The sequence below is a fragment of the Gallinula chloropus genome (genome assembly GCF_964237585.1).
Source record: "Gallinula chloropus genome assembly, chromosome: 2".
NCBI lineage: Eukaryota > Metazoa > Chordata > Aves > Gruiformes > Rallidae > Gallinula > Gallinula chloropus.
The window spans coordinates 50,708,648-50,723,197 of NC_140086.1; the positions used below are offsets into that span (position 1 = coordinate 50,708,648).

Genomic DNA, 14,550 nt, shown 5'->3' on the forward strand with positions numbered 1-14,550 from the left:
CCTGCGGTAGGTGGCCGGCGCAGGGGGGAAATACCTACAGCCCAGATCAATACACTCAGGGCCACCACTACAGCTCTTTCTCAGAGCAGAACCCCAAATCTTTTTGGGGGGTGCGGGGGGAACCAGGTGCTCCAGAGCTCTGCGGGGTCCGGCTGCGCTTCGCGGCTTCCTCGCCGAAGAGCAGCCGCTGCCGGGCAGGGAGCGGCTTTCCAGCGGCCCGTTGCGAAGCGGGGCGGAAAGGGAAACGGCTCTCTGAAGAACCGAATTAACAAAGGGGTGAGGGGTGTTTCTCTGCGCTTGGGCTTATCTGTGTTTTAGGTGAGACAACAAACCAGCAATGGGGTCTTCTGGATGACGTGCTGGCAGGTCCAGCAGCTGCAAAACCTATGGTATAGCTCAGAGATCCTGTCAGAACACTATCAGTTACGTATTTGCTTATTAAGCTGCCTTAAACTTTCAATGTTGGGTGTTTGGCTTTTTTTTACAGAGTAAACTTATCCCCCTCCTTAGCCAAAAGTTCAGTTAACCCATTGTCAAAATTCAAGGAATTCCACTGTTCAACCCACTACCTCCCACCCAGGCAGCAAGTACCTCATTCAGCTCGACAGGAGGATTAAGACAGTAGAAACCAGGGCAGGGACTGGCAGACGGGTATGTTAATGCACACTTTGAGACTAGTGTGATCGTTTTAAAAAGGCCCTTGCAACAGTCAATGGCAGAAAAGTTAATTAAGACAATGGCTTAATTAACAATGTAAAAATCTGTATTTAAAGATTTTATTTGCTTACTAATATTCCTAGAACCTTTTGTTTCCAAGGAGCCCAGGAAAATGCTTGTTTTAGCACCTTTTCTTGTTTTTTAACTACTTGGTAACATGCCCAGATGTCTCAATCTCTAAACAAATTCCTGAGCCAGTTCTCCTGCTGGAAGTGAAATGATCTTTAGGCAATACAGTCAGGGCCAGAAGCTTTACATCACAGGCTTGAGAACCATTGCTTCTTTTGGGACTTTTTTTTTTTTTCAAGTCTGTGCTAAGTTTTGCAGAGAAATTAAAAATAACTAACAACTGTGGCTTCAGTCCAAGCACAACGATAGGAGCAGGTGCCTCTGTTTCAAAGGAGGGCTCGATCCCCACCCAAACCCCATTTCCCATCATTTCTGCTTCTTTCCTCTCATTTGATGCAAATATCCTTAACAATCACCAATCTTCCTAGACAAGCACAGTGTAAGGTATTAGCAACTGCTTTTGAGATCTTTTTCCTCTTAAATGTTAGGAGCATTGAAACATATAACAACCCCAGCATAGGATTATCCTTTTCTTTTTAAAAGCTTTCTCTGAAGGAGCAGATTTCGTTATATTTGACAACAGCAGCTTTACAATGAGATAACTGCAGCACCACTGCCTATTCTGTTCTTCCCCCCTACAGTTTTTTTGGGAACTGCTTCACTGAACAGGGAGAAGTAGACTTAAATCCCTTTATTTCCAAAGTAAGGGGAAAGAAAAGGTAAGTACTGGAATGAAATTGGCAAAATCATCAAGGTTGGTTACTGTTTACATAGTACCCAGCAAACCAGTAATTTTTCTATTGCTACAACGAACCATGGTAGTCCTACCCTAACACTGCTTTAGTATGGCACCAAGGACTCTATGATGGGAAGAACCACACAAAAATACCACCCACAAGATCTTAAAATTTTTACTTTGCCACCAGTTTTTCAAACAAAAAAAAATAATTAAAAAAATCACTTTCACAGCCCACTGTGAGAATGTCACATGTAACAGCACTACATTCTGCATGATTAAGAGCAGCATCAGAAACAGCAGTTACAAAGAAGCTGACCAGAATTAAGTTTCCTGGTTCCAAACCACCCCACTACATCAGTTCATTTTTAAATGGGCTAGATTTTTAGAACTTACTAAAAAAAAAAAAATAAAATAAAATCAACAAACATTAAGAATTATAGCATGAAAAAAGACAAATCCAAAGGGATTTTTTTCCACTTTTAAGCAAAAATACCCCAACCCTTTCTTTTAAAAATATTGATGATGAATATTTAGTTTTCATAGTTCATAATTATCTTCAGTAAGAACACTTGATCCTCTACCAGAATTTCAGTTTAGGAACAGGATTATTATACAGATTTTTTGTTGTTGTTGCTTGCATCAAGGTCTTAGAACAACTCCTGTATCAAGAATGAAGCTAACCAAACTTACTCTGTTAGGCAGTGTAGATGCAGCCCTCAAGATTTCCTGGCACATCACCAAAGAAGTCCTTGGCTGGTTGGATTCAAATCTGTTTCTCATGTAATACCCAACTGTATTTACAGAGACAGTTAAAGCCACATTCTAGGTACTTCAAATGAAAAGGTCCAGACTTCTGCATGAATAAGGACATTGGTTCGTTAACATTTTCATATGTTTAGAGCACATAGCTTGACTTCTCATTTTACCCTTGGTGGAGAAGGATGAAAGTTTTTTAATTAGTTTTTCAAGTAGCAATAAAGGGGGGAAAAAAAAGAAAAAAGGACTCTCCTAGCATGCTTTCCCACTAAATACTTCAGATGATCTAGATTTTTTTTTAAAAGTAAAAATTTAAATAAACTAAAACATGTAAGCTCTGAATCATGCAAAAGATTATTACCTCAGCTACGTTAGTCTAATGTAACTGGGTAATTGAAGTCAGACCATTGGAAGAGGTAGTGACAGTCCATTCTCACAGTGCCAGCCCGACACGTAAGCAAAGTTAAAAAACCCACCAAAGCATCACCATATGCTCACTGTGTTTCCATTTTGGTATTCCCAGTCAACCACACTCTCGACATGGGTAGTTGACATTTAACCACTGCACCAACATTGTTAGAAGCAGCAAATTTGTGTTTGATTTTGTTAGCAGCTGTGCACTCAGTGCTATTCATCATATATAGGTGGGTCTCCATCGCTTGAGAACATTGAGAGTTTCTTTCCATGGTTCTGCACGTGATCTTCATTCATCTTCTCCAAAGCTTCAATCTAGAGTAAGATGGTAAATTCATGACAAAATTATAAAACCACACCTGCACCAGAATGTTTCTAAACAGCGTTACAAGGTAGCTTCAGATGACTGATCAGATCTCTATTCCTGTTTCAATGTATCAGTCAAAGTAGGGGAGCCACAGGCTTTGGAAGTACAGCTTGAAATGTCAGTTCTCAACAAGCCTGTGGAATGAGTAGCACTCCCTTATAGTCTCACACTATGCAACTACAATGCACGAGTTGCAGGGAGGACTGGGAGATTCTTAAGTCTTCAGCTGTTTTCCCCAAGTACAGAAGCATCCCTTTCTCAATCTCCAAACACTTCTACTGTAACTCAGCCAATCCATTAGCATTGGAGAAATTCAGCACCAGGATTACAAATCTGCCACAACCATCTTTGAAGTGTCACTGCCTTCAACTTTCATTGCTGATGTTCTGTGCACAGCAACACAGCACAGTAGCTTGTTTTGACCTCCAGACTGTTATGCTTGGATTACTTCATCTTGTACTCCAGGGAAGATAAACTCCAGACTTTGACTTTAGTTACTAATAACTAAAATTAAGGGTGGGCTGCTCAAACCTAACTCTATGTAAACAGCCTTTCCCATGAAAACCTAAACACAAAAAATACATAACAACAACCAAAAAACCCCACACCCCACAAGGAAATCTACCAAAGAACAAACCACCCTCCAATACTCAAAACAGTCAGTGAGGGAATTGGTTTCCCTTCATTAGCTGATACACAAGGATTGTGGAACAGTGACATAGCGATCCCTTTATCCCTTCCTCACTTTGAGGACTCCCCCCAGGAGTTAAGTAGTTTCAAGATCCCATGTGCTACCTGCTGGACTAGCATAAACCTACACTGTCATTAGGAACCCATGTAGAGTAGAATTGCCATGTTGCCCTTGCTTTAATTACTAAAAATGTAACATTTGAGAACTTATTTTTATAAATATCTGCTATTGATGCACAGCTTGAAGAGTTACAGCCAAGATTTGAAAATTAAAAGCCAAAAGGTGACCAAAGATTGCTTAGCCACATTTACATTAGCGTAATTTCAGGCTTCAAAACTGAAAATGCTAGCCCAAACTGGAATTTAAAGTTAAAATCTAAACCATGAAAAATAAGCAGTAGCACAATTACTGTTTTTAACCCAGCTCTCCTTTCTCTGCACAACTTTTAACATGTGTGAGGGAAGACAACAAAGCCAGCCTTTAACCTAAAACAGATCGCTGTTTTCTTCAATGCCAAAAGCAGCAGTTGTGTGCAACATGAAGCCTCTTATAGTTGGGAGCAGGAAAGAAGGGAGAGGTTTGTCAGTATGAGTTTCTGAAAACATTCTTACTAGGTTGAAATAATCAAGTTTTAAAAGAATTAATGCAGAATGATAGCTGAAATTATACTCTGATACACCAGTCACAGGTATTACAATAGCAGCTACAGCAAAAGACAGAGAAAGCTGTACCTCTTCTTGGAAGTCTACTTCATTGTCAGCTGTAATATTTAAACCTGAGACAGCATTGAAGAGTTCACGCTCATTAAGTGCTTCTGCCACACCTCCTTTCTGGAAGAACTAGTCAATAGAAAAAGCACACAAGAAGCACTTTTACTACACAAAACAAAATAATTCCTTTTCATTCCCCAAAATGATACTTTTGCTTTTGTTGACCTACAAATAAAAGAAGTTCTACGTTCCAGTGGTACCAGTTTACTCCTCCACACTTTTTTCCATACCATTAGCATGGACAATATGCAAGAGCAATCTTACATATAAGTGGTGGTGGTAATTTTTAGTTGCACTGGTTAATTAGGGTTTTTTTTGTCAGCTCCAAATTGATATTGTTCTGTTTTATCTTGAAAAACATTCAGCATTACAGAGGAGTAGGAGATGCAGAAGTCCTACCTGTGAAACATTCTTACAGTCTCTGAACAAAAACTCGAGCCCATGAGGATGGGTTGGCTCCACGGATTGACTGACATCAATAAGCCAGACCTGTAGTCACAGAGAGGTAGTAATTCACTTTGTAGCAACATTTCACATGAGATGAAACCTTTCCTTCCCACATTAAGAACACGCTCACCTTCCCATCGTGCCAAAGCATGTTATATTCGCTCAGATCTGCATGGACCAGGTTGCACTCCTTATACAACTGTTGCATCATCTGCAAGGAGCCAAAGTAATGAATGAATGGAGCATGCTATACTCCAAATAAGTATCATTCACCTTACTATAACAAAAAGCCTTTCTCCAATCACCCACACAATTTACACTGCTTTTCCCCAATTATTCAATGAAGTTTCATACAGGACATGGCAACTGGTCTGTTAAACTCACATGAGCTCTGCTAACCAGCCCAAGCATATGAGACAGTGCAGTTGTTCAGCCCAAACCAGTGGCTGAGCACTACACACCACTCACTCTTGAAGGAGAAACATAGCCTCCATGGGTTGGGATAAGGGCTGTTTACTGACAACATCACTGTGAAAGGAGTACAGTAACAACCCGCAGTAAATTTCACTTGCACCCAGTGATAACAGCACCTTACTGACCTGTTGATAACAGATAACACAAGAACTGACCCAATGCCCCAGCCATGCTCAGACTGCCCTAAAGGCACCCAGGAGTGCCCCTCCCCAACCAGCCCCTTTTATGGGGGAGTGATGTCAGGTGGTGTGGGAACAGCCCAAGCTGACTCAGCTCACTTGGGCTGGCTGCTTGGGGAAGTTGATCTGGCTGGTCAGAACCAGGACAGACAGACAAATACTTTCTCTAAATACATCTGTCATTCTCACCCCTATCACATAGGAAAGAAGCCTCACAGGTTTATATACTGAATCCTAAACAGTATGCATATTTAACTTAAAACATGCTTGTGTTTTAGGTGAATTTTAACCTGGCCTCAAGATTTGAGGCACAGACCGTTCATATTATCAAGCTTCTGAGTTGGGTGTTGTTTGTTTTAATGTCTATAGGAAGCTAAAAGCCAGGGGACAGTTAGCAAGTACATGTTTAAACCAATTACAGCAGGTAAGAGGAAAGTAAAGCATCCACCGTGCAATATTCTAATTCATCCTCTGATTTCTAGATTTGTTAAAAAGGGAGGTGGGGAGGGCATTATCCACTGAAGCAGGCTTACACATTGCAAATTAAGTACTCAGTAAGCCCAGAAAGACTTCAGAGCCCTTTCTAAACCACATACTGCTTCAATAAAAGGACAACTACTTGCTCATAATTTCTCTGCTGCTAAATATCTGCCATCAAGCTGCAGTATGTTTTCTAGACAGATTAAGGTTAAATTTGGGGGTTTTAGGGTGTAATTTCTTATTTATTCTTAGTCACACATTAAACAGCAGCAAAATCAGCCTTTGGACTCCCTATCTTGAAAGTGATGCAAGCATCCTGAGAAGTAAATAAATGCTAATTTGTCCTTTAAGTTAATCCTCTACAAGAAATTGGAGGAGAAAATCACTGTTGTCTTACATTAAGAATCTGATAGTAGGCCTTTTTCATATCTTCATTACTAAGTGTTACATCCTTTAGTTTGGGAGCTGGGAATTGATCCTTGCCAATGAAAGACATAACCAAGACATGTTTCTTAAGCATAACCACTTCAGGACATGGAATTCCTGCGTTTTGCATTCTGTGGATCAGAAAATAGATACTCATTAAGAAAAGCAAAACACTCCCGCCCCCCCCAAACCCTGCCTCGTTTCCAGTCTTAGAGAGCTGTGTGTGAAGAATTTGATTCAGAATCAAGACTTTGAAACAGACCAAACTGAAAACTGAATTAATGTATTGTGCAGCATTTCACATAGAAATTTCAGATCTTAAAAGTCATGAGTCTGAAAATTTTAATTGAAGACTAATTACTTTTACAGCTAGAGCCTGTTAATTTCATCACCTTGTCAACTCTGCTGCCAAATCACTGAAGATGCTGACAATTCCTTACACTGTAAAAATACACAGGATTATTCAGTTTGTGCCAGGTTGCATATTGTGTAGCCTAAAAATAAAACCTGAAGTTCTAGCCAGATGCAGGGTAACTTCTTTAAACAGAAAATAAGAAACAGGCAGGCATTCAGCAACTAAACGTTTGGGGTTTTTTTAATTTACCTTGTCAGGTTATGCATTTCTTTCTCAGCCCACATACGAATAATCTTTCGTGGATTCAGTTTACTGAAGCGGTCTTTAAATCTGTAGTCATCCTTAATGTATTTGTCACGGTTCTTGAATTCATTAAGAGTTGTTTTAAACACTTTGATGGCACATTCTGGAGGTATAACTTTATCTTCGGTTGTGCTTCTTGTGGAAAAAGTCAAATATATAGCAAAGTTAACTATTCACATCTTTACAAGCAAATGCATGGGTTTATTTTTCAAATATTGCAAGGCATAGTGATTTTTAACGTAAGAGAGGAAAAAATCTGACTTTCTATCAAATCTGGAAGTCAAGTTAAGTTTAGAAGAGTTCTATGACTAAGCTTATATATATATGAAAGTTTGGATCGTGGCATTTTCATTATGTTGCTTACCAGATAGGTTCCATCTCCCAATTTCTTAAATTTTACTGAAATGTCACAGCTAATAACAGAACTGTTAATGGATGTACTTGTTTCAATAACTTACAAGTGAAAAAAGTCTTGCATAAGAACAATAACTGGCGACACTGTTTTGTTAAACACCGCAAAGGTCACCCATTGAGTAATACTAAGCAAGAGCACACTCCCAAATACCATTCAAGCAAATGTCAATTAAAGAAAGAACACACCAAAAAAACCCACAAAACAAAAAAGCAACATCTTTTCTCCCCAAATTACCTCTCTCTTGATGTCTCTAAATAGGTATTTGGGTTCTATTAGATCGTTCTTAACTCACTTTAACTAGTGGTGCTTCAATACACCTCAATTAGTCTTTATAAGTGGATTTTTTTCATGACTGGCAAAGTGAACATAGCAATCCCCACACTATTCTCAAGGTAAATGAACAGCACCTCCACTGAACTGCACAGAGGGAGCTGATAATACAAAATGCCATAGTGGCCTTTTTCCCCCCGTTCTTCAAGGAAGGAAAATGCAGGTGTTTTTTTTCTTATGGTTGGTACCATCTGTTTTTCAGATTTTATTATTGTCTCCATACACATAAATACAAACTCTAAGTCTCTGTAAATGAAAGAAATGCAGGCTGTTTCAGTATTTTTGTGGATTCTGGTTTTTAAACCATCTCTGGTACTTAAAGCTCCTGTGAGTAACAAACGTTATACTTACATTCCTCCATATGCATGAAAAACAACAGATTCCTTTCCCGTGCTGATGCAGCCTGTGATCATCTCCAGCATCCCAGCATTGACCATCTTGTACAGAAGTAAACGTGTTTTAGGATCCACAGCTTTCTCCTACAGGCAAGAAATTAATAGTCTGTTCATTAAAATAATTCTCTGCTTTACAGCGAGCTTGAGTATTTATATAGCACAAATGTTCAACTAGGTGGAAAGAATAAAGCATTAAGCATTCTCTCAACAGGTAGGAAAAAGCCCAACAATACAAACAAACAGATGAAGCAAAGTCAAACTGCTCCAGCACTGCCATATTTAGTCCTTAATATTTAATACTCCCAGGTACCTTGTCAGCTGTGTAGCCCATACAGTATTTTACCAGTTAAACATGAAGTACATGCCGTGACTCAGGAGTGCTTTCTATAGTGTTTTCAAGATATCTTAACAAATCATGAATCAAAACCATCCCAAATCTGAAGAAGTCCACAGCAGGAATTACTAGAGGCCTTACTCTAAACTCACCCATAAAGCATATCAACTGAATTCCTCAATTATTAAGCCAGAGCCTACTTGGTCACCTCATCTTGTTATGATGACAGGTATTTGGAGGCACATGATTCAGCTGCAGAGGATTAGTCCTCTGAATGGTTTCTATTAATAATTTCTAGGCGGTTTATTCATTATAGCTGATTAACAATTTAGGAAGACCAAGAAAACCAACCCAGAAGCTGCTTCCTCTTATTTTGATACAGCTCTCAATACTGCAGCTCAAGTAAAGACAGCTTTTTTTTCTAGTAGGAGCTGGCTGATACCATCGCCTTCAGCAACGTTAACATAATGTTGCTCAACTGTTTGACTGAATATCAAATGTTTCAAAGAATTACCAAAACAGCATTCAGCTGTTACACAAGATTAAAAGTATATAGAGATTTAATTAAAAACATACAGCAGTGGAGTGCTCCTTCTTTTCATGGAGCCTTGCACTTCGACGTTCCTCAGAGTAGGCATGCTGCTTTAAGGCATTGAAGACTTGATTTGACAGCTTTAAGTCCATCCCAATTCCATCTCCAACTTGGAATTCAGGTGCAAACTACAAGCAGAAATAACAGAAGGTTCAGCACTATTACTTGCAGACATCAGAAGCTGACACAAGAAGGAGTTTCTCATTTTGATTTGTAAAAACCTAGGGTAGATAAAAAACTATGTGAAACCCACTTTGTGTAATGTCACTATGCCAAAAAGCTATTGCTCTGAACTCGGAACTCAACGTTCTGCCCACATTGGTATGAGATTACCTAATATCCTATAAAAATAGCACTTGCAGCATTTCCTTATCTGCAGAAGCTGTACCAGTTACATTAAAGAAAGTGGAAGGTACGATCTATGGACAATCAAGACTGAAAAGCTCCAAGCCAAACAACTGACTGAAAGTAAGTTATTTGGCTCATCAGGCAAAATGAATTTAAAAAAAAATAAATCAGGTTACACAATAGCTATGCTTTTCAAAAGTAGCCTTGGCGTTTTATCTGCCTACATACCAAACTTACTGATGGTTTTGTTTTGCCACAACAGTTCTGTGAAAATTATTGATTCATGTTTTTAACAAACTATTATTAAACTAAAAACCCACGCAACTCAAACTGCCAATCTGAATAACTAATCCAGACACTGCACTGCTTTCGCTTTCATCTTGTTAACAATAAAAACCAAAACAGTAGCACAGATGGACAAGCATTAGTTCTTTGACTGAGTTGCAGCATTCCAGTTTTATACACAAAGTAAGTTTTTGCTTACATTCTCCATGCGAGCAGTGTTCTTTCTTCCACATACCACTTCATCATGTTTAGTAGTGATGTCTTTTCCTTTTCCTATGAAGCCCTTTCTTGGTGTAGTAGTAGGTTTATCTGCAGCAGTGTGAAAAATAAATCTAACTTTACATCTAAATAAACATAACTGATAAAGATTCCACAATGCCCACAAAAGTAATGTAATTTTATTTGTTAAAGAGAATAAAATACTTCAATTGTGTGATCTTAATGCACTCTCGTCTTAAACACGACAGCTTCTTTGGCAATGTTCTTCCTATGAAGACTCTTCCCAGGAAGACTGACCTCTCTGTCTTCTCTGGGAGATCACACTTTTGGTGTGTTAAAAGACAGGTCTGTTCAGTATCATGTGCAGATGCCCTCAGCCAAATGTAGATGACAGTTATGCACATCCCACAATACTTTCCATGTACAATAGTTATTTTACCACATTGAGCCACTGAAGCCAACATACTGACAGACAGAAGCCTGAAGTTGCCCACCCAACTTCCTGAGTAACACTTCTCAACTAGGTGACCTGATTTTACACACAACTGGCATGTCTCCTTATGTTTAAAAAAAACCCAACCTAGTTTAATGATGTTAGATTCTTAGGTCTATTAACCTATTGTACTGTTTAAAACTGCCACATACCTGCTCTATAAGGATCATGACGAGTATCCTGCCAATCAACCTCATCTTCTGAGCTGTCACTGTCATAGGGATGCACCTTCCGATAATTTTCAAAGGATATGGACACTTGAGAAACAAAACAAATAAGGATGACTCTGATTATCAGGGATTTGCTACTTCCTCACAGGTCTGTCAGCTTAAGCAGAGCACCAAGAATTTGTCCAAAGCAAATACATATTTCTCCTAATGAAGGTACCTTTGCTATCTCCATTGATCTTTCTCTCTTCACGACGAAGCTGTGCATCATATTCCCTGTCAAATTCCATCTGCAGCATCTGAGCTAGCATTAGGTCACTAGAAGTGTCAATATTTTCTCCTGTAATAAAAGGTCCTTCAGCAACACTATGTAAAATGAAAACAGAGATTAAAAAAAAAAATTAAACACAGTAATCTAAAGAGAAACACTGCTTTATACTGTTTCATCCCTCAATACAAAAGACCTCATACAGAGCTGTACAAAAACTAATGGATCTCAACTGTCCACCCTCCACCTCCAAGCCAACTGTAAGTATTCATAGAGCCTGACTTTATTTCTCTTTGCCACTCCTTTACAATGTAAATAGTACTTTAATTTTTACTTGTTCACTATTCAGTAAGAAGCATTAGGCTCTATTTTTAGGATGCCCTTTGTGAAACTGAAAGGGGCGTGTCTATCTATTTGTAAATTACAAAAAAAAAAAATTAAAAACCCCAAAACCAAACAGCATTTCTTTGGTCTGCTTCACAGAAAAGACTTCAGGCAAAATTTGTATTAGTTTAGAACTGTACGCTCTTGGCCTATGTTTAGAGCTTCCAAGTATTAGGAGGTTATAGGTGATACATATGACAGCTCTTGAAATAACACTGTGCACTGTTAACAAGAGTCTCTAGAAGGGAAAGGAAAAAAACACATTTCTGGTATTGTTCAAAACTCAGCTTACAGCTGGTTTAAAGCACCCAAAACAATACAAAGAAAATATCAGAAAGGAAGGAAGTGTGACAGAGAAGAAAACTTAAGGAGGAGTTTTAACTGGGGAAGCCATCTTCACTGAAAAAGACAACAGAGAAAGCATTTATTATACCACTACACCTTACACCCATTGCAGGAAAATGCACAAGAGACAGAAGATGTCTTCACAACTATGGAGATCACTAATCCAGGATTTAAACTTACGCAACCGCTTCAGGAAAAGCAGCATTTTCTTCTTCCAGCTGCAGCTCTTTCGCCAGCTGCTCACTCATTACATCAGCGAGGGAACATGATATTGATGTTGTGTTAGGGGCTCCCCACGGACACTGTAAATAAACATTTTATTCAAGTCAGCAAGAAATGCAGTGGCAACACAATAATCTGGACAATTAGCTATCGCTAGCTCCAAAATAAGCTCATGTAATTTTATGAGAGCTTGTCTTCTATGGACAGGGAAGTATGATAAACTGAAATACTAAAAACACTTCAAGGAGTAGTTTCGTAAACTTGACAGGGCAGACTGTGACTGAAAGCATTTTGATGGCCACTTATTAACAGGGGCGGAAAGAGTCAGTTTGACAGCATCAGTACACTCTGAATACAGGGACAAACCCTTCCCAGAAGGCTTACTTACAAGTGTATGCACAGTCTACATAAAACTTCTCTTAGAATAACACAACATTAATGGCTGGGGCACAGCTTCCTCCCCCATTTCTAGAGCACTGAAAGGACAGCTGTCATAAACATCCGTTCAAAAACTCAGAAGCACGCATGAAGCTCACTTGGAGTGGTGGGGGCTGGGGAAATGATGAATGCAACCAATGTGTGACTCACTGCCTCGACAACCAAATTCACTTAGATCTAATCCCCTGCTCACCAACAGAGCTTTGACTCACTTATCAGGGTCTAACAGCAGCTCTCTCCACCAAGGAGATAATCGCCAGTGGCAGCAATCCACGCCATACCCTGGCCAGCACAGCTCTCCGCTCAAGCAGCGGAGCCAAGCGCTCAGTCTGCCAAACAGCCGTGACCCTTGTTTTGTTGACACCACTTCACAGCGTCCTCACGACGGCCTCGGCCGGCTCGGAGGGAGGCGGGCGGAAGCAGGGCAGCCGCATACCGGGGCTACCTACGTGCCTGGCCCCCTGCCGTAACCGAAGGTCGGTCGGAGACGGTGCCTGCGCCCCGAAATGTCTTTCTCCACCCCCGAGGAGCCAGGCCAGCGGTGGCCGCGGAGCTGCGGGATACAGCTTCGCGGGCCGCCGCCGAGGCCTGGCAGCGCCCCGCTACCGCCGCTAAGGCCCACCGGGCCGGGCCGGGCCTGCGCCTCCCGCCCAGCCCGCGCTCACCTTGCTCTGCCAGGCGGGGCCCGGCCCTGCGTCGGGAGCGGCGGCGATTCCTACCGGGTCCATCTGAGCATACAAGGGCGAGCGGGCGGCGACGGCGGCAACGAGGTGTCTCTTCAGTGCAGCTGAAGCGAATGCGAGCCCTTCCGGGTTCTCCTCCGTTCCCTCTGACGGTCGCCCGCAGTAAGGCTCCCCATTGGCCGGTGGCTAGGGGCCTGACCCGCCTTCCGGTGATGTCACTGTGGCGGCCGTGGGACCACGGCGGACTCCGAAGAATCTCGGGGCCGCCTGAGGGTTGAGGCTGCGGCCCGGCCGCGCCCTGGGGGCTCCTGGGCAGCGCTGGGTGCGAGGCCGATGGCAGCCTGGCCGCGGGGCTGTGCTGACAGGACACCAAACGGGGTAACACTGGATAAGCCAGTGAGCGACGTTAGGGTTACCGAAGGGAGTTACCGAGCGAATCGGGGGATGGGGGGTCCCACACGCAGAAGGCTGTAAGTGGAGGAGTTCACTTGCCCCATGTCCCTTAACTCACTGTCGGTACAAAGCGAAACGGTTCCTGTGTGAGCTGCCCGCTGCTACACCCCAGTGTGGCATGTAGTGTTTACACTGCCTTGTGACTAGAACGCCCCATGTCCAGGGCAGGGGCAGCTCCACGACGCTGCCCCTGCCCTGCACGGTGGCTGGCAGACAGCTGCTGGAGCAAACCTCCAGCAGGAAGGAAGCAACGCCTAGAAACCTCCTTGGGGCTGGCCCACCTCCGGCTCTCTGAGGTATCTGCACACAAAGACAAATACACTGCCACAGCTGCCGTGGGTAACCAGAAAAACAGCCCCACGAAGCCGTCTGGCTGCAAGAGCAGGAGAAGTGGGAAGAGGTTGTACAGCCCCTGCGGCACCCCTGGCCTGTTCAGAGTTAAGTTCCCCGTTACACATCTCACAAAGCCCCGCTGCCAGGGCGGGCCCAGCAAGAGCCACTCTCCTGACTCTCAGGCACGCAAGAATCAACTCTTGTCAGGCAAAACTCACCTAGTTTGTCCTTAACAACCTTCAATGACGTAAGACATGAGAATCTCCAAAGACAATCTGTTCTAGCGTTCATTCCCGCAGAAAGTCTAAAGGGCAGACTGTTCGGAAGAGGGTCAGGACCAGGTCGTAACGCTTGCCTTGGCCACGCACAGCCTGCTGGCACGACACAGGGGCGTGCCACAGAGGCATCAGGATGGCCAGATCTGGTCATGCAACACCAGTGTTGTCCTCATCCTCTCTGCCCCTAACCCTGGTGAAAAGAGATTATTCCTCTCTGCAATCACCTTTTTGGGGTATGAAGATTGCTTCTGTGCCCCCTTCTATCTTCTTTGGTTGAATTTATCAGTCTTATAAACGTGCAAAATGTCAAAGCAATGTCTTCCTGCCTCAAGAAAAATCATTACTTTAGCCAGAAAACTGGTTTTGGTAGGTTTTAGTGAA

General features: G+C 42.0%; 1 protein-coding gene across 1 annotated transcript; it reads right to left on the reverse strand.

Annotated features, from left to right (window-relative positions):
• Positions 1-1,683: 1,683 nt before the first annotated feature.
• Positions 1,684-13,150, reverse strand: RIOK3 (RIO kinase 3; the record flags this gene model as incomplete). Its single annotated transcript, XM_084260055.1, has 13 exons — positions 1,684-3,010; positions 4,485-4,592; positions 4,923-5,012; positions 5,101-5,181; positions 6,501-6,660; positions 7,134-7,322; positions 8,284-8,411; positions 9,238-9,381; positions 10,086-10,195; positions 10,751-10,855; positions 10,986-11,131; positions 11,943-12,064; positions 13,088-13,150. 13 exons carry the CDS (start codon positions 13,148-13,150, stop codon positions 2,909-2,911), a joined length of 1,548 nt encoding a protein of 515 aa, XP_084116181.1. The 3' UTR covers positions 1,684-2,908.
• Positions 13,151-14,550: the final 1,400 nt, after the last annotated feature.